Below are 25,220 nucleotides of genomic sequence, written 5' to 3' on the forward strand. Positions count from 1 at the left end.
TAACTGCCAGGCACCACTCTTCAGAATAGACACTTCTCATACACAATTAAAAGATTAATCTAAGACGAAAAATATTCTAATACAAAATATTTTAAAGAAGTAAAAACCCCCAAAATAGTATTAAAATTAAGTAATACAGAAGCAATGGAAGAAAGATAAGCAAGTGGCCAATTTATATTCAAAGTTAATACCACCTAAAAGGAATCCACCTAAATTCCACCAAAAAGGAATTTGAGCATGTCAGCTATGATGAAAGACTGAGGTAGCTGGGACTGTTTAGCTGGGGGAAGAAAAGCTCAGGGGGGGAATCTCATCAATATACACAAGTACCTGAAGGAAGGGTGCCAAGAAGACAGAGCCAGGCTCCTTTCAGTGGTGCCCAGTGACAGGACCAAAGGCAATGGGCACGAACTGAAACACAGGAGGTTCCCTCTGAACATCAGAAAACACTTTTTTTTTTTCTTACTGTGAGGGCAACTCATTGGCACCCGTTCCCAGGGAGGTTGTGGAGTGTCCACCCTTGGGTGGAGAAAAAGCTGTCTGGACATGGTCCTGGGCAACTGGCTCTAGACGGCCCTGCTTGAGCAGTGGGGTTGGACCAGATGACCCCCAGAGGTCCCTTCCAACCTCAACTGTTCCGGTAATCATTAATTATTTTTTGGTCATGAAAAGCTAAGAAAAGAAACACACACAAAAAGGACAGATCAAATAATTAGGAACCAGTGTTGACCATGGTATTTTTATGACTACATCAATTAATGACTTAATCAGCAAATAATGTAATTCAAACAAAAGTAATAGTTAAGCTTTAAAGAGGAAAAAAATATCAATTTAATACAAGTAAATGATTATAGAATGCATTCTTAAGTTCTAGAGGCTGTTTTACAGGAACAATTCCACTGGACGTCAAAACACCTGGAGAACGGAAAGAACACAGCCAACTACATTTTCAGTTCAATTAAAAAAGGTAACTGGGATGCAGTAAGAATCTCCGCATCATGATGCTTCAAGGTCTACACACGCGGATCTACATACAGAATTCAGAAAAGAAGTTTCAATTATTTTCGAAGCCACTCAATGACTTGAAACCAAAGTAAAAAAAGACCTGCCAAAATCTCTAATGTCACTGACAAGCTGTTAATATTACAAAAATGGGAAGCAGAAGAGTACCGGTTTCTGAATCTGATACACATCTGGAATGACTGTTTTTCAGCAATTCTGATTGATAAATGTGTACAACTTTAACAAACCTAGATTTATTTTTAGATAGGGTGAGTTTTTCTTGAACAAAATATCAGCATTAATTTATGCTTGTCTACAATCCCACTTAACTACGTCAAAAGTGAAACTAAAAGATGAAGTTCAAAGACCTGTTTCAACAACAACTTGCTCTTTGTTCTGTTATTACAGAACAAGGTGGGCAATAAGGATCTGAATTCAAAAACTGTAAACTAGCATGTCTCATCTCTACTCTGTAAAAAACCCTGTTTTTTCTCAGTTTTAAGTGTCAAAGACGACATTTGCTTTGCATCTTCTGATGTATTTAAATTTTTTTTTTTCTTACTAACTCATAGCACACTGAAGAATGAGTTCCAAAAAGACATGATACTAGTCAATGAACAATGGTATAAGGACAGCTTTGGTGACAGTATTTTTGTGAAACGTTTAAGCGAAACAAAAGAAGAACCCACACAAATATATGTATTTTTTTCATATCTCACAAATTAAGAAGGATTAGGTAATGCCCACTTACCAAAATAGGTCTTACTACTTAAGAATAAGGTAAACAATTCACTCAGTGCTGAAAAAGTGAAAGTTTTTACTCCGTGGTATTTTTCCTGGTTAATTTTTTACTTTACAAAATAAAGATTTTTCCGATTTCACTTATAAGTAAAAAGTATGCCACATACCTGTTGTGTGTTTCTTTGTGACTGTAAACTGGACTGCAGCCTTCTCAACAGAGGAACACCATTCCTAGATAGTCTTTTAAGCAACCAGTAACTGTGCACTCGTTCAACAAACTGCTTCTTCCGCTGAATGGCCACCTGATTCATAATCTTATTTAATCTAAAATATGGAAAAACTGATATTGTATTTTTCGCAGCAAAGCATAAAACATATTTGTCTATGGAAGTTAAACATCAGATATATATGAATGTATAATGTAACAACAGCAGTGATCACCATATTACTAATTTCTTTCAATGACATCCCTTTAAGTACAATTATTTCTGAGCAGTAGGTTACAATCAAATACAGCTGCTTGACACTGTAGTTTCTACCAAATACGTTAAGGTACTTTATAAAGTTGAAGGGAATCAACTTTTTCATGACCATTATCTCAAGAGCAATCCCAGATTAGGGCTGAGAATAAAGGGTTATGTGCATTTTAGAATGATTTTCCTATTGCAAATAAAATCAGAAATAAAGCTTTAAATCCCTACAGAAGTTTTCAGATAGTTTGTTGCCATCTTCACACAGAACTAGTGGTTTGTTTTGAAGACAATGCATCTTCAAACTTTTTACATAAAAACACGCAACAAAAAGCTTGTATTAACTCATCTACTAATATTAAATTCTTGGTAAATAAAGCGAACAAAAACCGCAAAACGTAAGAACACTTGATGATTTTACCCCACACATATGATGAAAATATCCACACAGGAAAGATGCAAAAGAGCATGATACAAACAGTTCAGCAAAATATCTTGATTAAATAAACAGTATTTTCTCCAAACCTTTTTTTTTAACAGATGCAAATACTGTTTATGTATACTCTGTTTACAAATACTCTAGGAAAGCGCTATATGATCACCACACACAACTATTTTTTAAATAATGACACATTAAAACGTCCAAGTCTCACATATCACACTAACCTCTCACATTCAAAAAAAAAGTTTATCTGAAACCGATCTTCAACTCTCTGTGCCTACAGTATCTTGAAATCATGGTAAAAGTATCAAAAAAAAGTTGATGGTTGTAGAATGAAAAGGTTTTGTCTTTGTATGATATTGCAGGGATTTGTCACTCACTGGTGGCAGCCCTTGCAAAATTAACACAAGATGCCCCAAGGCACCAACTACCTGTACTGTTAGGGGGATTGTTTATTCATTTGGGGGCAGCGAGGAGTCAGAGAGAGAGAAAAGGATTTCCCTGAGCTGGATGTGAGACACAGTTCCAGAAAGGAAAGTATCAATGAACAGAAATCTGTTAATTCTTCACTCAGTATACTACTACCCATTGAAAAACCCAGAGATTCTCCAGTAACATTTAATACCAAAATAGGCAAAATTAAATTCAGGAAGTGCCTGATTGGCAGACCACTACTATGAGATGTTTACATAAAAATCAGGAATATATACACATATTAGTATTTTTCTGCTTTTTCCCTTTTAATATTAGGAATAAAGCAGTTTCTCAGGTAAGTGTTAGAAGGAGAGTAGTCAAATACCTAAACAAAATGTAAAACTGTAAGTAAACCTTGGTTAAAATGATTTTTAAGAACAGCTGGGAAACATGAGTGATATTTTTCAGACAGACATACAAGTGAGTCTACCCTGAGTTCACCAAAGGTCATCTATCCCTGGTTGTTTTTTCTGGGCTGCATAGAAGGTAAGGTGCAACAGGTCTACTGAGTGCTACGCTTCCTGTAGCTACAGAGCTTTCAGCCAGCACAAGGTGAAGGCAGTGGAAACACAGGTCTTCTTCAAAATACAGTGCCACTGTGTCCTTCAGTTCTTCAGTGACATTGTTTTTCAATGAATAACTAAGCCAGTTAGGCATTGTTGAAAAATTTTACCTTAAAGCTTAGAAAGTCTACAAATGGACTTAGGACTGCCTTGTAAGTCTTTCACTGAAGGGCAGAGGCAGGCTCCACAAAGGCTTACTCAATGCAGAACAGGCCTTGATGTGACCATGTTAAACTTCAAACACAACAGAATTACAATTAATCGTAGAATGAATTCACAATCAAATAATTACTTTCACATGTCTCTGGGGAAGAGCAAAACCTACTGAACGGAGTTAAAAAAAGCAGAGCCAAACATATACCTATCAGAGAATTGTAACTTAACATGAAGAAAGGTGTGCTGGCTTCATGCCCATCAGATGTGGCAAGACTAAGCAAACATCTTTAATTACAGCTTTAAGTACATTTGCCCGTTCACATAACAAACCATCCTATTCATAGATAATTATAACAGTGAAGTGCTAGAATAAGCTTAGGAAAGATGTTCACGGAAGATATTCTCCAACTTTAAAAATACAAATAAACAGATAGTAATTTGGAGTGCAGAAACTACCTAACAAGGGGTAGGAATCTACTCCCCTCTGCCTTCCCTCCAAATAAAACCAAACAAATACCAGCTGTTCATATTTCATTTAGACACCAGTCTAAATCACCAGGTAGTGGCAATATACCACCAATCACCCCTTAATTTCTCAAAATACAGAGGTCAGAGACTCTTCACGTGGTAGGTATCTACAGAGCCTCTACACTATGATCTTATTGCTATAACAAGGGTGTTACACCTGTTATTAGACCCTAAGAACCCACTAACCATAGCACAGTTCTCTGATCATCTTTTTGCTTAGTCAGATACTCCCAGGTAAACTTTTACTGTCTGAAACACTTTAAATTTTGACAGACAATACAATCATTTTGGGGAAGACATTATTTGTTCGCTGCTGTAGAACCCTAGAAGTAGCACAGACTGGGTATTGATTTTGAAGCTCCCACCCTTAAGAGCGCTACCGTATTGGGAAAGAGGTTCTCGCTCACAAAGATACATTCAGCTGCAGTGAAGCTGAACACAAACACGAAAAAAGGCTCATAGGTATGTACCAGTCTTGAGCAAGTTCCTTTCTGCTACGTGAGCTTGAAATAAATTTGTAAATGTTGAAACTAGATTTTCAAACTAGAATTTTGAAATTCTTTTGAGTTCTTAAAGGAGCTTGCTGCACATTCCACTTCTTTTTTTTAATAAGGGATGTACTTTAAAAGAAATTATTGAGGCATGAAAAAAAAGGTATATATTTGAGGGAGAGCTTTTTGAAGACTTTATAGTTTTGCAATCCAGCATCTGACTTGCACAAGACAGGATTAACTGCTACACTACACTGACAAATCTCCCACGCAGAGACAAGGCTTACAGAACTTAGGTCACGTCCCAGAACGACACAAAACACCTCAGCAAAGGCATTTTTTTGCTAACGTATTGGTCCACCCTAGAACTTCTTCCACGTGTAAGAATATCAGGAAAGAACAGCTTTCTGTAGTGTTTTATTTTCTAATGGAAAGTCAAGCATAGCAAGTACTGGGAGAAAAAAAATACCAGTTATTTAAAATGAACATGAAACACAAGTATATCAATTGAACCTGTGCTTTCTCTTCAGAAAAAAATAGATCAGTCTCATTGCAATGAGCAATCTCATTACTTAATAATGTTTTGTATCTGTTAAGATTGCCAAATAAGTTCTAGACTACTATTGAAGGGAGCTCACAAAGAAGATAATGCAGGAACACACATCTGGAAGATACTACCAGAGTTACTGTCTTCTCTGTAACAACTGACTTTAGATATGTCAGGGGAAAAAAAAAAGCCACAACTGTAGTGACTACAGAAAGCAAGCAGGGAGAGAAGTGTTCTTTCTGTACAGATTCTGCATGGAATAGAATTTGTTAAGACAAGATTCTGAAGGAGAATCCTGAAATGGACCATGTTAAGTGCTAAACACTTTTCCTCTCAAAACATTTAAACAATTAACACAATTAAGCTAAACCCAGAGCAGAACAGTTCTTACATTGTAACTTCCTGCAGCCTGAACCACCATTTCGAGGCCTTAAGAACAGCTCTGTGTGGCTCACAGTATGTTGGTTCTCCCTCAACTTATCAGTTACTTAAAGTACATTGAGAGAAGAATTTGAAAATTCTTAAAAAGGTGGCTGTGTTCCCATGAAATTCAGTAGCTGCTGTTATATCTGGTCCCAAAAAGGAAGCATTAGGTTTCAGAGGAAGCATTAGGTTTCAGGCTGATGACCACTGCAGCCTTTTGATGTTTTGGCAGTCATACTCCCTCTTGTTTTTTCCTTTTTTTTGGGCTACATTCCAAGACTACACAGATGTCAAAACATTTTTCAAAACTGTTTTATTTATGCCACAGGCAACTAAGAAAGCCAGTACTACTTCCCTTCCCAAACCCCATTTGCATCCAACTATAAAACACTGTGACATGCGCTACAAACATGATACAGCAGTATTGTACAATTCCCTGCTTGTCTTTAAAAAGGGAAAGGTCCCTTTTCAACTGAAGCTTTCAAATAGCAACTGCAGTTCTCAGCCTGAAACCACAGTTTAGGCTGAAGTGTAAAGTATGGCATTAAAAATATGCTGCATTTACAAAAGCAACAGAAGGATAAGGAAACTGGTTTGTTTTGAAAGGGTGAGACGGACTCAAATGAAAGTTAATATACAACAGCATTGATGAGAAACTGTAATTTATCAGCTGATCTACACTAATCTTCTCCTCACATGGAGACATTTGATGGATAATCCACCCTGCAAAGGGTGATACTCTTAAAGCACTGGTCACAGCATACAGAGAAAGCTGAGTGTTACTCAGTCCAGTGTTTCCTCATCTTTTAGATAAATGCATAAAATATTTTTCATCAATGTAAGACATGCTCTTGTCACATGAGCATTCTCACAGCTTCCTTCTTCCTACTCATGACTGCCTTCCTCTCCCAGTTTCAGTTACATGTCACTGTGGCAACTATGGCAATTGGTTACCAGAAAAAGTGAAAACTATTTTTGGTGACTAACTACGCGGCAGTTTAACATTAAGAAAGCCAACAAAAGACAATCAGACACTTTTCTATTAATCATCACTAACCCCTCCACAGACCATACCCCATTTAGTATTATAATACATGAAGACTTCTATAGCACCTCTTCATTCTCAAGTTTTCAAAATACAAACTGGAGAGAAAATTTCCTTAAGCAAAGTGATTTTGCCAGTATTACTATAGTAACTCAGGCAGAAGGAACTTAATATGAAAATCTGTAAGATTAAGTAAGATCAAATACCCGCTAAAACCAATCAATTTTTAAACATGAACTAAACCTAGTATTTTAATTACTATACTTGTCCTGAGTCTCCAGTTTTATCAATTTGTTATTTTGAACCTTCCTTTATCCAACATAGCTGTATTAAAGGTAAATGCAAAAGACTAGCAAAATGAAATTATACTCTGTAAAATTTTATTTAGTATCACTAAAATAGCATTTTGTCTTGACCTACGGTAATACCCATAAAGAATCAAATGACGTTCCACTTTAGTGGGCAAATAAAACACCCCTATTTTCCAACATAAAATTGCAGATGTTTCTAAAATCTGTCAGAACAAAACATTAAAAAAATCTAAATTGAACAAATTGTAGCAAAGGAAACTCAGTTTCAAGAACATTTGAATTTTCAAGCCTTGCTCAGCAAAGTTCCACAGAACATACCAAGACTCATAGGAAGCAGGAAAGACACAAAAATCACCTACTGACAATTACAGTAATTCCACTGACACTAACTGGAAGAGAATTAGCAGAAAAACAGAATAAAAAGCTATGAAAGTGTCTATTTTTGGAATCTGAATTAATTCTGGGGCCTTGCCAACTATTCCTCTTAGCTCTGTATCCAGAAACTTCAACTTTCAAAGATGAGAAAGTCTGCTTGGACAGATGAAACCCTACTCTTCCCACACAGAACCTTTGGCAGCAGCTGCCTACCAAACTGTTTGTAAAACTCACCTTTCAATGTTGTTTTTTTTTTTTTTTTTTTAACAGTGGAGAGAGACAGTTTTGTTGCTTTGGCTTTATGTTATCCCCTCCCTCAATAAAAAGTTCAAGTTACTATATGTGTTCTTAACTAAAAAACCCCAAACCCTTTTGATCAGCTTTAGAGACAACACAGGTAGATGATTAACTATGTAAATATTGGAGTGCATTTGCATGTGTTTATTTCCTTTTGAAAAAGAATAAGGGTAAGGTTTCTTTTGTAGTTAGCAGAAGTCAGCTACATACTCAACAGGGTACATATCAAATCCTGAAAAGACTGACAATGATTTAATTTAAACTTCTGTGCAACACAAGTCTGCAGAATTCCCATATGATGAATACACATGTTCCTAATTGTAACTACTTTCCAGCTTTTTTATTGAAGATTTGAAGAAACAGAAATGTCCTGTTCCCAAATCACTTCCCTTACTAGTCTAACACAGTGTTTAATCATCTTCAGTTATTCCTTTTTGTATGTTTTAAAATTCTAGCTATTGAATTTGCCTTTCTCTGCGATGTTGAGAATCCAATGGTACATCTACTGATAAATCTTCTGAAGCCTGAAAGTCTCTCCAGGATCCTATTCTTTATTCTACATTTATTGGTATTTAAATAATTTTTCATTTTGACCGAACATATAGGAAGCACTTTTTCTTGCTTCACATGACTGTGAAACCAAGCATCTATTTTTCTACTTGAGCAAACAGCTTGTAAAATTTTTTTGGACAGGAGAGTAGAACAGTGAACTTAAGAAAATGCCACATTATTTCAGTCAATTCTCCATTAGCTATAACAGGTTACTTTGTTCCTATTCTAACAATGAAGTTTGTGATCTCCCAGACCTTTGGGAAAGGAAAAAAAAAAAAAATAGTCAAAAAACCTGCACCCTGTCATACTGGAAAACCTCCTTAGTCTTCTCATAAAAATCACATGCATAGATTTACTTCTGCCACTTCCTATACATAATTTTAAGTCATGACTTTTCCTTAAAATTACTCAAAATATTTTTCTGTGCTTCTTTTTTTGTAGTAGTCATAACCATACCACACATGATTTTGAAATCTAATCTCAAAAGGCTAAATTCAGATCAGAAGATAAAGTATTAATCAAAAACTGCCTTTTTATCTGTAATAAATCTCAGTATTTATCTACTCATTTTTGTGCACTCTGTAACTTGACTACCGAATAAAACACACTCAGAAGACAGTTCTTCAGACAATGCGTTCTGAAAATCTATGTTTTTGTATGGCACTTACAAGACACAGTACCTTGTAATTGACATCAAAAAAATCTAATGGAAGTTCACATAACTGGTGAAACTCAGAAGTACTGAAAAATAAGAACACGTGAATTTTGATCTTCATAACTGCATTATCACATATATAATCATTGTGGACTGAAACCCTTAGAAGACGCACAGAATACTACTGATGCACCTTACGCAAACATCTATTGTATTAATTTATGTTTTAAGCTTCTTTGCCCTGTACATGCAAAATAAACAGATGACAAAAGAAGAAAAAAAATTATATGTACACCTTATTCCTACATCCATTTTGTAAGAAGGGTGTATTTAAATATGAGACAGCACTTCCATCCTCTGGATTTTTAGAGGGGCAGAGCCACCCCTCAGACATCAATCAACATGTGGCTTTTAATACCAGATATACAAGTATCTTCCCCATCATTTTCACTCAAAATCAAAATCCACTTTTACAACCTATTAAATATGTCACACTTTCTCAAACACATTAAGTAATTCTTATTTAATAAGCCAACCAGAGTCAAGATGAACTAGCTTGAAAATAACACTCTAAAGTTACTTTATTTTTTTTTAAATACCACTGAGGCAAAGCTAGTGAAAACCGTAGTAGCTCTTTGCTTGATTAGGCAAAATTATTTTTTTATTTAAGCAAAGAAGTCAGGATGACATCAGCAGTAGTTTCCACATGTATCAGAAAGGTTTCGAAGTCCATCAATCTTACAAGAAACATCAGTGGCTGATGACTGTTAGCATCCCCTTCCACTTTACCTAGGCGACTCCATCATCTAATTATTAGGTACAGCCACAAGGCATACCTACACATCATGCTCTCCTGTAATTAAAGTAAGCATTTCCACATGATATTGTAAAATTATAAATACATTTATATTCAAGGATAAACAGCTAACAGACATTACTCGAGATTTATTCAGCTTTCAATTTTTTTGCAACACCGGCTCTGGTAGTATTTTTCAACAGCTTTTTTATGCTGAATTTTAAGCTTTTTCTTGTTCTTTCCCCCCACTTAAAAAATACTCTTTGAAGGTGTTAAAAAAAAAATCCAGTACCCTAAAAAACATTAAAACAAATCCCCAAAAGAAACCCACAAACCACATATATGATTAAGAAGCATCATCTGTGAATGCAGACTAACAGTGTCTCAAAGGCCTTGTAAATGTTCCTTTCTGCTTATATTGTGTTTCATCACTTTCTCTTAATTTATTTTTCTGGTCCATACTTCATTTTAGAGACAATCAAAATTCCTGTGTCAAGATAACAAGACTACATTTAATTATTTGGTAGGAAAGTTCAGGATAGTTCAAGTGGATAAATTATAAAATGTAAGGAAATACTGGTTCTGCCTTGAGACATACTGTAACTGAAATCCAGTTTTACTACCAGGAACAATATCCTTTCTAATAAAAGCAAAGGTCAATATAGAAAAATCAGTTATGTACAGCACGTAAATGTTGCTTTCTAAAGACAGCTGAAAATCATTTTAAGAGTCTCAGCAATTTTTGTTCTGTTATCTGCCCACTACTTACCTATTTTCGTAAGGATCTTGTAATTCTCTTTCAATAATATGATGCAACACAACTGATACATACAACACGGAAAACCTCGTTCCTACTTACTATGAAACTGGGCCTTTTTTTACTTATTTTTTGCTCTCTGTACAAGTATTGCATTTCAAATGCTTTCTTAATTTCAGACACTACAAATATACCATGTAAAAATCAAAACTAAAGATGAAAGCAAATATTTATATACTTTAAAATATCTGCTTAATAGAGCAATGGTGAATGGTATTTTAGTAAAGCAGATTACACTATATCTCAGTGTACATTTTGAAAATATCGAAGATTGAGTATTTTATATGACATCCAGTTTCCCCCCAAGTATATAGCCACGATATCCTAGCTTCACAACATTTTTGAAGAACATGAATATTGACACTGGCTTTGCTTTTCATCAAGAATTCCCATTTTAAATACCTCTTTTGACACACAAGATCAAGAGACAAAACGGTGTTATTTTTACTAAAGAATCAAGCACGCAAAAGTAAAAGAAACCAGACTGTTTTCACAGCTAACACTGCAACTCTTCTTCTTGGTGTATCCATCCTACTCACTGGATAAGGCAGCTATTACAAAGGACAAGGATGAGCAGCAACAGGGGAAAAAAAAAAACCACGTAAGAAATGGAGTACAGAGCCAGTACAAGATAACTAACATAGACAAGAAGCTAGATTTAGATTGTCAAGTCAGCCCTAAAAGTTAGGATTTCCTAACTTGGAAATTCTGGACCTGCAATCTAAATAAAATACTTTTAATATTTTATTGGGGAAAAAAAAAAATCATTTATCTACTAGGCAAAATTCAACCATCACACATCATCAGTGGAGTACGAACACTGCAAGAACAAACTTGCCACTGTTTTCAGACAAACTAACTGGTGGCAGTGAGGGGCTGCTTTTGTAACAACTGTTTTCCAACAGGTGCAGGTACTGTCCCTGTTGGGGGACATACAGAGGTACAGTTCAAGGGAGTGTGCTTCCCTACTCACCCCCCCACATAACACAGCTGCTCTGACACTTCCCAGAAACATGTGAGTTTCAGACTAAGCTCATTTTTGCCTTAAAAAAAAAAAAAAGCTGATGAATGCAAGCAGTACAACATAAGCAACAATCTTCAACAGTTTTGTATTTGAAGAAAATTTGAATGGAATTTCCTAGTAAAGAGACAACACACTGCTGTAGCCAGAAAGCCTGATGCAAATCATGTATGTATAAGAGGTTCCCTGGTGGTCCCATATACTATTCCAAGTGCTAAGCAAGTTACTAAGAAGTCAGCACTGAAAACTGAAGTCACCTTAATGTTCTAACATGACTTACTGCACCTTTGGAAGTGAATACTTAGCTATAGACTTTCTAAAATACCTAGGCAACAGAATAGATAGATGTTCAGCATTAAAAAAAAAAAAAAAAAAAAAAAGAGACAGAGGATGTAAGCATTCATCTCCTATAATCAATGGTTAAAAACTTCTGATCCTATACTCCTAAATCAATAGTTCACAGATGATAGTCCGAGAGGCCATCTAATTAGATTACAAATGACCTACAGAACGACATACTCTATGTAATTTAACAGCAAAAAGCTTAGAGTGTGACATCTGTGTAAGAAATTCTGGTGACTGAAATGTGTACAGCTCTCAAAATCATTCAAGGCAGTAGCATAGAAACCTGACCTACAGATAAGCTGATACAGAAATTCATGAGCTACAGAAAGTTCCGTAGAAATTATGAAGTATGCTGTTCCACACCAGTCTTTTTAACATATCCTGAACATTAAGACAGATCTTTTGGAAAACAGAATTATTACAAATGGTGTTATTAAAATGCCCAGTCTTCCATATACACTCACTAACCAGGTAAGGAAACAGCATACAATCCTTCCACCTTAAACTAAACAAAAATGGCAAGAGGGTTTTCCTCAAGCTTCAGCAGGTATGTTCAGAGGAAATATCCACCAATTATCTTCCTTCTCGCTATAATCTTCATATTTCTATACTTCTCCAGCTACCAACTCTAAAGAACCAGCTATATGCAAAGGCGACATACAGTCTAGTTATTAATGGTTAAGAAAGTACACCAAACCAAACATGTCAACAAGTGCCTCAATTTCCAGAGACTTGAAAACATGTTAATTTCAAATTCTTCAGGAAAAAAGCACTAGTGTTTAAACACTAAGTGCATATGTTTCTTCTCTGATAATTTAAATAGCTTAATTACTCTTCCTCAAGATCTCTGGAAAGGCAAATCATATTTCGGCTCCAAGGGAAAAAAATTGCATTAAAAAACAGATTAGAGAAAAGGGATCATTTAAAATGAAGAATGCTGCGAAATGATCCACATCATTCACTATTAGTACATGGGTATGTATTTAACTCAAGCACACACACAAGAGTTATGAAAAAAAAATAGCCAAAGACTATTAGACAACTGAGATTTGGGTCTGCAGCATAATCACTTTTCCTTTTAATATGCCTATTTCTGTTTTGTTTTTAATTCAGGTAAACTGACTCTTTCTGCAGTCTTGAGAAGACATTTAGTTACTATTTAAAATAAAAAAGAAGAAAAAAGTCTTTAGATTTCTGTTCCTGGCATCTAACGACACTGTTAAAAGAGAAAAAAATCTGATTATAGTATCCTTTTAGGGTCTGGCTTTTATGAAAGTTACCAATGGAAAGAATTGCCAGAGGTACAACTGAGAATATGCATTCTAATCCTCAATTCATGCTTAGTTCATGTTCTTTCTTACTTTGTCTTAAAAAACCAAAACACTACACACCACCAATCAGGATTGTCCTAATTAAGACAAAGCCAAATTCTTTTATACTAACTCCCCCGCCCCTGAACAACAGTACCTGTTTAAACAACAGTATTAGCGGCTTACTGTCAACTCAAGCTTTTCTGCAGGGCATCACTAAACAAAAATACCATTTTACCAAACAAATAGTAACAGAGAACAGTGCAATCATTCTGATGTTTGTAAACACCACACAAGAGCTAAAGGCTGTTTGTCAAAGTCAGTTAGTAACTACTTGCATTAACAAAACTTACTACTGAAAGGACTGCAGTCTCAAAACGTGTTTATTTAGATTAATTTAACCAGCCTTAACTGTCCACTACCTGAGACTTGGGAGTCAACTTTCAAACAATCATGGTTTATTTGTATTATTTTAAGAGCCCTCACTGTCTGAGCATGCAGAGTCCTGTCACGGTACAAACAATGAACCTGCACAGGGAAGTGGTGCCTGTTTTGAGAAACTTTCTAAACTACTGTTCTTAAATCAGAAAGAATTTAATTCAAGGGGTGAACAAAGATATTTATGTTATAAACGCTAGAAACAAAACAAATACTCCATAAAGACAAACTTGGGTTTAGTCTCAATAGTCCAATTTTGCATTTCTTAGCCCACCAGATTATGTCAAAGGTTCAGCAAAGCCAAAGGTATCTTTCTACCCTAGAGCTTTCTGTCATTGCTCGAATCCCAGAAACAAATTATTTCCACTGCTGAAATGCATTATAACTCAGTTTAACTGAAAGAAATCTGAAAAGATATGCTACTGCTCTAAGCTAACTGAAGTTCATGATGAGGTTTTGAACTCCTGAAATAAAGATATTAAAAATCTCCATTTCACTCCAATTCTGTTATTACTTATGAAAACATTACTTGAAACATCCCTGTTTTCTGATGCGTCACTTCACTAGCCTTACCAGATCTAGAGCCATCTGCCAGCCCCCTGATTACACTGTTAAGATACAAAAATATGTCATGTTCAACGCAAAGAGCAACTTCAGTTGTGATGTTCATGCTTTATATTTGCACTCACATAACCAAAGCTCCTGCAAGAACTGCAAAAGACACAGTAATATGAAAATCAGCTTGAACATAGCTTCTTACAAAGTATAAATTCGTAAGCAAAGACAAGAGTAGGATTAAAACTCTTTGTCACATACATTAATTCATTTTTGTTTTAACACAAACATCTTACTAAAGTTGTAGGACAGATATTTGAGAGTATCATTGAACAGGAGGGCACATTCATTTCAGGTTCCATGACTAAGAATACATTAACCTACTAACTTACCATCACTTACATGCTGACTTTTGTAAAAAAAGTCTGCAAGGTACCAAATTCATCCAAGCCTTGATAAACAGTATTGCATTTGCAAAAGGAAAAATGCAAATTTAGGAAAAACCTCCTGAAAAATGACTCTGCCCCAGAAGGCAAATAATTCCTGGAGGGTTTTTCTGTACTATTTACATACATCTTACAGTACAAGTTTATACTTAATTTAGGTGAGATGAACAAGATTCAAATCTTATATATGCAAATGTAATTTTCATTTTGGGCCTCTTAAAATTAGAAAAAGAAGTTCAGATTCCCAAGTTATGAATACAGTTAACCTTGAGCTTGGCTGGTTTTTTTAATATGAAGGTCAACTACACATGCTATTCTGAATTCAGTGGTTAATTCTCAAAAGTGCAGTGAATGATACCAACTGAGCACACCACATGATTTGGTATGACAAAAAAAAAAAAAAGGTTTCTAAGGACAAGACAGACCACTTACTAATGTCTCTGGGGAAGTTACTGCCTTTTTAATGCATTTCACGAAAGTACAATGTACATAATTTACATTAATCCTCTGAGTATGGCCTTTAAGGAAAGCATGTAAGAAATGCACAAAGACTTCAAGTCAGCATCTAAAAGCATTGGTTTAAAATTAAACAGCCAATTAAGTAAAGGTTTCTCTCACTTGGATGGTTAGCTTACCTCTGGGGGGGGATATAAGGAGCAGATACTGTTGGCATAACTGTACAGGGTTCAACCACTGTTTTCTTGGCCTTTTTTGTCTTTTTTCTGACTTTTGATGTAGACCTAGCAGTTCTGACTGATCCCTCCTTTCTACAAACACCGTTTTTGATTTCAGCTTCTCCGTAAATATTTAGAGGTCTTCGTGTGCAACCTGGTGGAGTATGTACATCGCAATATGCAGTCTTTTTTACAGAGAATGTTGTCCCGCTGCCAGTTAGTTCTTTCACAGGTTCCATTTTCATATATAGACCAGCCTTTTGAGCACACGTCACATGGAATGCAGTATAGCAGTTTGCTTTGTGGCACTGGATGCAGGCACCAACACCTTTCTGTTTACAGAGGTAGCATGTTAACTTCCATCTGGCTGGGGGAATGTTCCTGACACCATCAATTGGCTCAATAAAAACTGTATTGGCAAATCCAACTTCTGGAATCCACAAAGCACACACCACATGTCCCCAACGATCATCATCAGTCTTTTTAAAGGCACCTCCCTTGTTTGGGCACAGCACACAGTCTACAGGCCGAGAACGGGACTGCAGACAGTGTCTGCAGAGCCACTGGCCCTCAGGTATATATGGCACGCCATAGCATTCCTGATGTACTGCTAAGTTACACATATCACAAAACAGGATTACATTGCTGTTCTGACATTCACCATCCATGCATATACAACACACCGCATCTTCATCAATTAAAGACTGATGATCACCCTGTTTTTGGTTCTCACAGTAAGACTCTTTTTCAAACCTATCCATAAGGAATTCGAACATATTTTGTGAAACAACTGACACGCCATCACTTTTCCGCTTCTCATTTATTATTTCTAACCACGCATAATCTTCTTCATCCATGTCATACTCAACTTCGTTATCAAGTTCTTCTGCTGACTTCTCAATGAATTTGTAATAAACTGGAGGTCTCCGGGGAGCCGAAGGGGGACTGTATTCAACAATCCGTACTTTTGGTTCTGGAAGAGGAGTTGTTGTAGCAGGTATACCATGTGAGCTCGGAAGAGCTTCATTTTTCTTTTTCACTTTGTTATTTTTATGCCGTTTGCTTCTTAGACAAACTGGTGGTCTTTCACTGTTTTCTTTATTGCTGTTGCATTCACTCATTTCCTGGGCTGTAAGATCATCTTCTAATATTATCTCTAAAGGATCAAAGATACTGATCCTATGCAGGCGACCTTCAATTTCTATTTCAACCATTCTTTGAGCTTGAGCGTATGTCAAGGTTTCTCGTGTGGGGGAGTGCTTAATACTGCACGGGGAAGAAGAATGCCTTGCTGCCGATACTCGATGACATCTTCCTTTTCTCCTCATTTGGTAATGTTCACCTAAAATTAGAGCAAAAGTTAGTGTTATGAACTCCAAAGATTCACATTAAAATATTAGGGTTTTTTATAGCAAGAAAAAAACCTTTCAGTTCTATAGCCCCCCACCTATCTACTCAATTTAAAAACAAAAAAACAAAAAAAAAGCCTGTCACCCTTACTTAATAGGGCTGCTCATGCTGTTGCGTACAAATTTAACCTAATGATACACAGATCTCCTAAATAACAGCTTCTCTAAGTAAACACAGCTATACAAAATCCTTGATACAAAAATCCTACAGAAGAGCTGTCTGTAAAACCTCTGCCTGAGAAAAAAGACATTTCAGAAATGCCACAGGAAAAAAAATTACACCCGTTACACAGTAAGAAAACTTCTAATACAATATTTGCTAATACCTTAAGCACGTATGCAGTTTGAAAATTTTTTCAACAGCTACAGATTACTTTCTCCAGATCTTCCCCAGAAAGAACTAACATAACTGTGGAAGAAAAATTAAGTTTTCCCCACAATTTTTTTCCAGTGCAATTTGAAAGAGTCATGTTAACAACTCAATTACCACACCTATACTTAAAGCTAGAAAAACACACATCCATCCGAATTTGGCCAGTACACAGTTTGACAGCCCTTTACTTTTTTACTTTTCTCTTCTCAATTCTTAGTGAGCCTATTATTCTTTACAAAATGACAAGAACACATGCCGATATGGCGCAGTATGGACTGCAACTAGGAAATACTCCACCTGTAAAGCAGACTTGACTTGACAGCAAAAACATGTTCCCTGCATGTAAGTGTGTGTGTACGCACACCCTTCTCCCTCAACAGATTCTTCAAGAGTTGTTCTCAGAGCAACTGGCGTAGATAAAAATCTCCCCGTCTTTAAATCCAATCTCAAGCTCTTTAACATAATTTTCAAGTTTATCACTCACTGGAAAAAGATTGTTCCAATACCATACAAAAAGATAGCTTCACCCCCACAGGATGAAGCACCATGACTAAGACAAGCATGTATCTTGATTGCAAAATTTTCTCGTTAAAAGCTTCCATACTTATGCCTTTTGACGTTTTAATGTTGGGGATTTTTTCCCATGAGGGTTGAAAATGTTATAAAACCAACCAAAAACATTGTTTAAAAGGTCTATCCCCCTTCTTCCTAATAAATCATTAATAAATAGCAAAATTCAACCTCAGCTACAGAAAAAGCTCTTGATCTTTAATCACTGGCTTAAAGCATCAGGGCCTCACCATTTCAATTCTGACCAATCAGAAATTCTGCACTTCAAGACAGTGTTGTATATTAGTTAAAATAATACAACTAGCGTTAGCATGTATTCCCAAAATAGCAGAGATCAAAACACAGTTATCGTTAAAGACTAGTGTATCTGTTTAATGAAGAAAACAGCAAGGACCGGAACAATTCCATAAACTACTCCATGCAGCCTGCCTTTTGCTTAGTGTATGATGCCAATCTCTCAAGGTGCACCTTCAAAGTACTGAAGGAACTCCTTTTACAGGAAAACTAAATAATTTAAGCAGCTAACATTAAAACTAATTCTTGAGAGGGTCTGATCTGCTCTCACAAACTGACCCTGTTTTCCCAGAGAAATTAAAAAGACAACTCTAAGCTGGTTGTATTATTAATGTGAGAATTGTGTTGCTCATAGATCTGACTTTTACACAAATGATCGTTAACTCTTATTACTTGTTTTTATAGCACCAGCACAAAACCGGACAACAGTCAGTGTTTAATCATGACAAATCTCTGATCTGCTCTATATAAACAACCGATGAATAAAAAAGGCTCCACCTCTTCAAACAAGTTTGGAAGAAATATTTAATAATTTAATTATGTAAAACAACACAGGATTAAATCATATTGATTTCTTAACTGCAGAAAAAGTTTAAACCACTAATACTGCTACAGAAGGTCCAATAACTAGAAACAAAGACATACTGATAATTTAACTGAAATTAAAAGTTAGTTCCCAGTTTCACAATAGATTTTATAATTCAGAGGCCAAAGATAACACAATGGCCCTGATTTCTTTTTATTACTGTGAACAAAATAATGAGGGATACTTCAGCTAAAACACACTGAGGTGCCAATGTACAGCAACCTACTACAGATGGTAATGGTTTCATTTTATGGTATTTAGTCACCAGTCAAGAAAAACAGATTATTTACATTATGTTTACCTCATATAATTGCACTTCAATTCTGTCTAGATGTTAAAGTTGTTTTGTTTTTTTTAATGTCCCTTCCCACATCTTGGCTGGTCGTGTACCAGTTCGTAATGGCTCATGAGAATAGTGACTGTTTTTGGACAAAATACTGAGGGAGGGATGAAAGGTAGCCTTCAGAGATCAAAAAACATGCAACTTGTCCACACTTCACTATGTAACTTAACCCAGTACCACAGAAACACACATTAATGATAGGTTTCCAAGCTCTCCATCCCCCTATGTTCCCAAAATTCTTAAGCATGGCTGCAAGCAGGCAATAACAATAGGAAGAAAATAATTCAAAAGCACAAATGTTCTTGCTTTAAAATTTAGGACTACTATCATAAAAGTCAAATAGACTGTATGAACCACAATGATAAAAAAATGATTGAGCTAACATCTGAGCATCTTCCCTGTAATACTCAAGTGTAAATAAAGCTAAATTAAGAAGCAAATTACAGTCACAGAATGGATACCCTACAAATACAATGCAATGAACACAGAACTGGAATTGGTAGTTCTCTGGCCAAATTTCATAGAAACTTAGTGTGAATAACTTGAATGCTCTGGAAGCCAAAGCAGTGCTTTGTTTTGTTTCTCCAAAATTATTCTGTTTGCAAATGTCCTATAAATATTCCAGAAGACGACCAGATTTCTGCATAGCAAATTCATGACTGGCAATCGGTTTGCTTTTCCTAGTTAACTACCAGGCATCTTTCTTCCCTCCCCTCCTCTGTAGTACCCTGTAGATCCACAGGAATGAAGACCATGGCCCCAAGTTTGAAAAAGAGTAAACTAAGACAGTTTCCATTCCATACTAAGAGAGATACCCCACTAACAGCAAAATGAAATTATTTTATTGTACTTCAGTTAACACTTTTCTGCCTGTTACAACAACTCAAAGACTGCAGGGGATAAAACAGAAAAGTTATCCACAGCTTTCCTCTCTTGGAATTACATCAGCTGCTTGGGAAGAAAGTCACCAGCAGATGCTTTCCCTCACATGAAGACAGCTGTTTGTGTGGAATGCATGGTATGAGGAAAAAATACTTTTTATCAAAGTGTAGGATAGCTAAAACCAACAGGAAAAGTGCAACAACGTACACTTTTTGATTACAAATTCCTTTTACAGTCTCTGTCCTAGTTACCTTCCTCCTCTTCAAATAAATTGCCTTTGGTCCCTGGATCCCCTGCTCAATGGAAAAGGGAATTCCATTCTCAATGGACACTTTCATGCAGACCATTAAAAAGAGAAAGACACAGGAATGCTCTTTAGTCCTCGACAATGAGGGAGGGTAAGCAAACAGGGCTTACACGCATACGGGGAGGACGCCACCCACAACTTCAGCTGCGGCACAGGAGCAATCCCCTCAGGGGAATGCAAAGAACCGGGGTTCACGTAGCGCAGTGAACCGGCCCGCGGACGGCCAAGCGAGGCGGGATGACCAGAGCCGCTCTTCCCTCGAGCCGACGGAAGACCGCCGCCGGCAGCGCCTCCCCCCCCCCCCGTGCCCCTCGGGACCACGCACTCATCCCGGCCACCGGCGCGGGTCCCGCCGCCCGCCGCCCCGCGCACGGGACCAGCCCACGGGCCCGCCCTCGCCGGTTCTGCGCGAACACTTCCTGCCCACGCCCAGGGAGCCTCCAGCGTGCACACACCCCTCCGCGCCGATGGTTCCTGCCCGGCCCCGGCATTCCCCCCTCCCGGCCCCCGGGAGGATGGTTCCTGCCCAGGCCCATCATCTCCAGCCCTTCCCAACAGTCACCTCCCTCCCCTCCGCGAAAATACTCGGCCCACAAATATGGCGGCTGACAAAACAGCTCGAGCGGCGCCCTCCCCCAGACCGCCGCGCTCGGCTCCCCCCCGCGCAGCCTCCCCGCCCGCCTCGCCCTCGGCCGCCTCGCCCCGCCGCGCCCTCCCCCGCTGCCGTGCCCAGCCCGCCCTGCCCTTCCCCCCGCCGGTCTCCGTTTCGCCGCGGCGGGACCCGCCGGCTCCCGGCCCCGCAGCCCCCACCCGCCGGCCCCCGCCGCCCGCCCGGCTGCACTTACGCTGTGGGAGCCGCCGAAGCGCGGCTGACAGACCTCCCGCTCCGCCTCTGCGGCCGACGCTGCGGCCGGTTTAATGGCGGAGGTCCCGCCGGTACTGCCGCCTGGCCCCGCGTCCGGCAGCCGCGGGCGGGCGAGCGGGCGCTGAGAGGGCCGCGCTACCCGCGGCGGCGACCCGGCGCTGGGTGCGGGGCTGCTGCTGCAGCCAGGCGCGGCGCATTCGTGAGGCGCGACGCAGGTCGCCGTCCGGCTGCGGGCTCGGCGCTCAGCTCCCGGGGCTGAGAAGCTCCCCTCCCCCCTCGGCACAAACAATGCGGCTTCACCACAGCGCTGCGCCGACGGGGGGGAGGAGAGGGAGGGAGGGAAGGGACGTGAGGGCGCCAGGCACCGCCCAGCCCCGCCGCTGCCGCCACGGGGCGGGGCCTGCGCGCCGCCGCTCCCCCCGCCCCCGGATGGCGGAGAGCCGCGCGGGGCCGGGCGGTCTGGCAGCAGCCGGCACGGGGCGCTCCGGCAGGCAGGGCCGCGCGGGGCCGGGCCGCGCCTCGCCTCGCCTCGCCTCGGGGGACAGGGCGGGACAGCGCTGCTCCGGCCGCCGCGTTCCCGCCCAGGGCCGGCCGGGCCCGGCGGCAGCCAGGCCACCGAGCCTCGCCGCGGCGCCCCCAGCGAGAACATTTAAAGGCCTCAGCGCAGGGTGAACGAAACGGGGGAGGAGGGGGAACGGGGGCGGGACGCGGCTTGTTACAAAACCAAGGCTCGAAACTACAAGCGAGTGGTATTTATTATTCCTTTGGGGGAAGTCCAAACGCGAGATTCATACGTAGAAAATTTGCTTGAAAGTTAGCTCTTGCGTGGTCTCCGGGTCAGGCTGCTGCTTGTAAATAAACTGGTAATAGCCTTGCATTTTGACAAAGCAAAAGCAAGTTATTTCTGGCTCTCCCTGCGAAGGACACCCTTTGTTATGTAGTATTTTTAGACAGCCATTACAGCCTTATCCGAGATCCGGAGGACTTTACTGCAACACATTTCTGTAAAACAGCTGCACCCACATGCTTAAACAACCTTTAGCTAGCCTAGCCCATGACAAACACTTGCCTTTGCCATGCAACTCCTGCATGTAGTAAAAAGCAAGCGGTCAAGAGTAGGTATGATCCTCTGACCACCTGTAACAACCATCCACTGAGCAAAGCTTTCTTCAAAACAACTTACCAATTCATTTTTATGTTTTCTCTACCTTTACTATGTTTGCTTGCCTCAAACAGCAGTTAGTCCTGCAATAAATTTATGACTAGGAAATCAGAAATAGATACACCTGTCGTGACTTACTTGTAGAAAGTGAATTAAGGTCCAGAGAGCTTAAGTAACTTTGCTAAGGAAATCCTGTAGAACAGGCAAAGAGCTTTCCAACTCCTTTTTCCCACATCAGGGACCATCACATGCTGATTTAAGTTAATGTTGTTGCACTGGAATGCTGCTTGTGATAGAAAGATACTAAAGAGGGAGCAGCATACTACATCATATACATTAGTGCGCAAAGTATAAACATGGCTAGAAATTATAAATATTGTCAAGAAGCTAATAATAAGTAAAATGAAATCTCATTTATGATAGAAAACATGCTGGTTTAGCTTTTAAGTGATAATCCACATGCGTATCTGCCCTGCAGCTGTACAAATGCTTTATAACTGGAGACAATTTTTCCAGAGAGCTTGATGGTGTCCATACTCTCACGTGTTTGATGCACAAGCAAGCCTGGCACTTTTCCAGCTTCTTTTTTCTGCCAGGTGGACTACAGCATTCCATAGCTGGAGTCAAGCTTTATTCTCTCTGGTAAGCTCTACTTAGGTGACTTAATTTCTTGAGATTCATCTTCCAGCTCTGCCTGCCCTGTGCAGAGGGCACATTTGGTAAAAACACTCCATCCAGAAGGTGTGAAGGTCTTAAACTTCAGGCTGATAAAACCAGGAAATGGCAGTTCCAAAACTATTTCATTAAAAAGACAGCAGCAGCAGCAGCAGCATTGATTCCCACAGCCTATTGACCAAGGACTCATAGCACAGACTCAATCACGACAGTGTGCTACAGTGCCAAGACCTGCTCTCCTAACAGATTTGAGATTAAAAGCTTCTGATCCACTTTAGGCTAATGCAGAAAGACCTCCCTGCTCCTCAGATTCTCTACAGAATTTCAAACTGCTGGGCTTCATCTCCTGGTGCCCATACTGAAAACGGTGTCTCCCCCTCAATAACATGCAGGCAGGGTTCATCAGTGTTCTAGATTCTCTCAGTTATTCTCAGTAAGAAGGTAAGAGGAGTTTTTGCTCTCATGAGGACTGTTCAGGCTCTGGCACAGAATGCATGCCATTCCTTGGTAGGGTACTTCAGAGCAATGGCACGAAGATCTGAGCAGGCTCAACACATAGTTCAGTATTAGGAGCCTTACGCTTCCGAATCATTTCTCATTGACCTTATGACAGGCTACCAGATTAGAATCCTCAACCCCTCCATGTTAAATATTAGTATGTTAGTCCGTATTATTTCAAAATGCAACAGTATGTAGTATTGTCTGGGGCACTTGACCAGTCCTCAGCACACGCTTTTATAATCATAAAGATCTATTTCCTTTGCTTTTTCCATCTCCCAAGTGAGACTTGGTGCCTCAAAACATTATTCTATTTTTGCACAAGGAGGAAACAATTCTACTGGGATACCGTACAATTTCAAGCAAAAAAGTAACTGGCCCTCTGAACCATAGTTTGATGGCAACAGGACCCTCACCACCTTTTTTGGCAGTAGCTCAACACATGCATGGGTCTTCAATCCCAGTCCATCCCATCTTCACACCCCTACTTAGCAGCATCAACTTTGTATTCAAGTTGCCACTGCTGACTCACCCTCCACGGAAGAATTCCACAGAAGGAATATCTTCTGCCTACCAGCTTTCACCTGCACTAGTTATCAAATTCTCAAAGAGAAACATTTCAAAAAGGAAGGATCACATAAATGAACACAAATGCTATTTATCTGCTTTGGCATCCTCCTCTCTTTCCTTGCAAAAAATCAAACTTCATGAGACACATTTCTACATCACTAAAGTGTATCATCTACATAGTATCATCTTTGTTTTACAGATTAATAAAGATCAACTCAGACACAGCACAGCACTTAAATATTGGCAGTATCCCTCTCCCGGTCTGAAATGGTACAAGCAAGAGGCAGAGCCCACTCCACACGTTCATTAAAACCTGCAAGAATCTTCCCATTTCAAGATAGGTTTTGGACTGCGATAACATGCATGTGTGCGTCCTCTTCCTATCACTATGCCAAATCTGCCTAACCTTGCTAAGTCATGTGATGCTTCTGTATGATGCCTCAAGCCAATCTATCCCTGTAAAGTTTTCAAGTCTGGCTTCCCCACTATAGGGTTTACACCTTCAGACTCATCTATGCACGATTAATATTCCCCCCCAGAATACGGTCTCATAAGATACAACATTGCTATGGTTCTCGCATCCTGCAAGGGGATGCTTTTTGATCTCACTTACCTCATCAGTCGTCATATATGGCACTGGCAAAATACTCGTGGTCATGACTGTGCAAGGCTAGTTGTCCTCAAAAGAAAGGTTGTTCCCAAACCTCACAGAAGCCAGAACAGCATGCACTGTGGAAAAGATGCTGCAACCCTATCAAAAGGCATGTTACAGCAGCGTGCTGACAAACAAAACCACAACTGTCTACCTTCAGCCTATGAAGTGGTGTAGTGTCCCTCCACCTCTTCTGGCTGATTTTTGCAAACTACTATATTTAAAGTCAATTCCACATATCGCTGATCCATCTCCTAGTTATCATTGATACTCTGGCAGAAAGGCTGACTTCTTTTTCATACTAGACTGAGTGGGATATATGTTCCAAAGTCCTAGATGACAATTCCAGAACAGGGATCAACCTTTTGGCTTGAAATATGCAAGGAAAAGTGTTGGCCCTTTTTACCGATGCATGTTTACTGAGTATCTTCCCTGTTCTGTGGGTAGGAAGAATTGTGTGCATTTTCCTTTTCATTCCTTTGATCCTGAACTTTTAGCCGTATTACGACAAAAGGGTGAGTAAAGATGAAATAATATTGCTGTTCATCCATGTTCACCAA

The 25,220-nt window shown here is 39.2% G+C and overlaps 1 protein-coding gene across 2 annotated transcripts in view; it reads right to left on the reverse strand.

The window, feature by feature from the left end:
• BRD1 (bromodomain containing 1) overlaps positions 1-21,106 on the reverse strand; it is a 64,877-nt gene extending 43,771 nt beyond the window's left edge. For both annotated transcript variants that reach the window (XM_059816430.1, XM_059816429.1), the window contains exons 1-3: positions 21,084-21,106; positions 15,436-16,816; positions 1,911-2,067 (exon numbers count right to left, since the gene is read on the reverse strand). In XM_059816430.1, the coding sequence (XP_059672413.1) occupies positions 1,911-2,067; positions 15,436-16,802 (1,524 nt within the window). In that variant the 5' untranslated portion in view covers positions 16,803-16,816; positions 21,084-21,106. The remainder of the gene's footprint in view (positions 1-1,910; positions 2,068-15,435; positions 16,817-21,083) is intronic.
• Between the last annotated feature and the right edge of the window lie 4,114 nt (positions 21,107-25,220).

The sequence above is a fragment of the Gavia stellata genome, chromosome 4 (genome assembly GCF_030936135.1).
Source record: "Gavia stellata isolate bGavSte3 chromosome 4, bGavSte3.hap2, whole genome shotgun sequence".
NCBI lineage: Eukaryota > Metazoa > Chordata > Aves > Gaviiformes > Gaviidae > Gavia > Gavia stellata.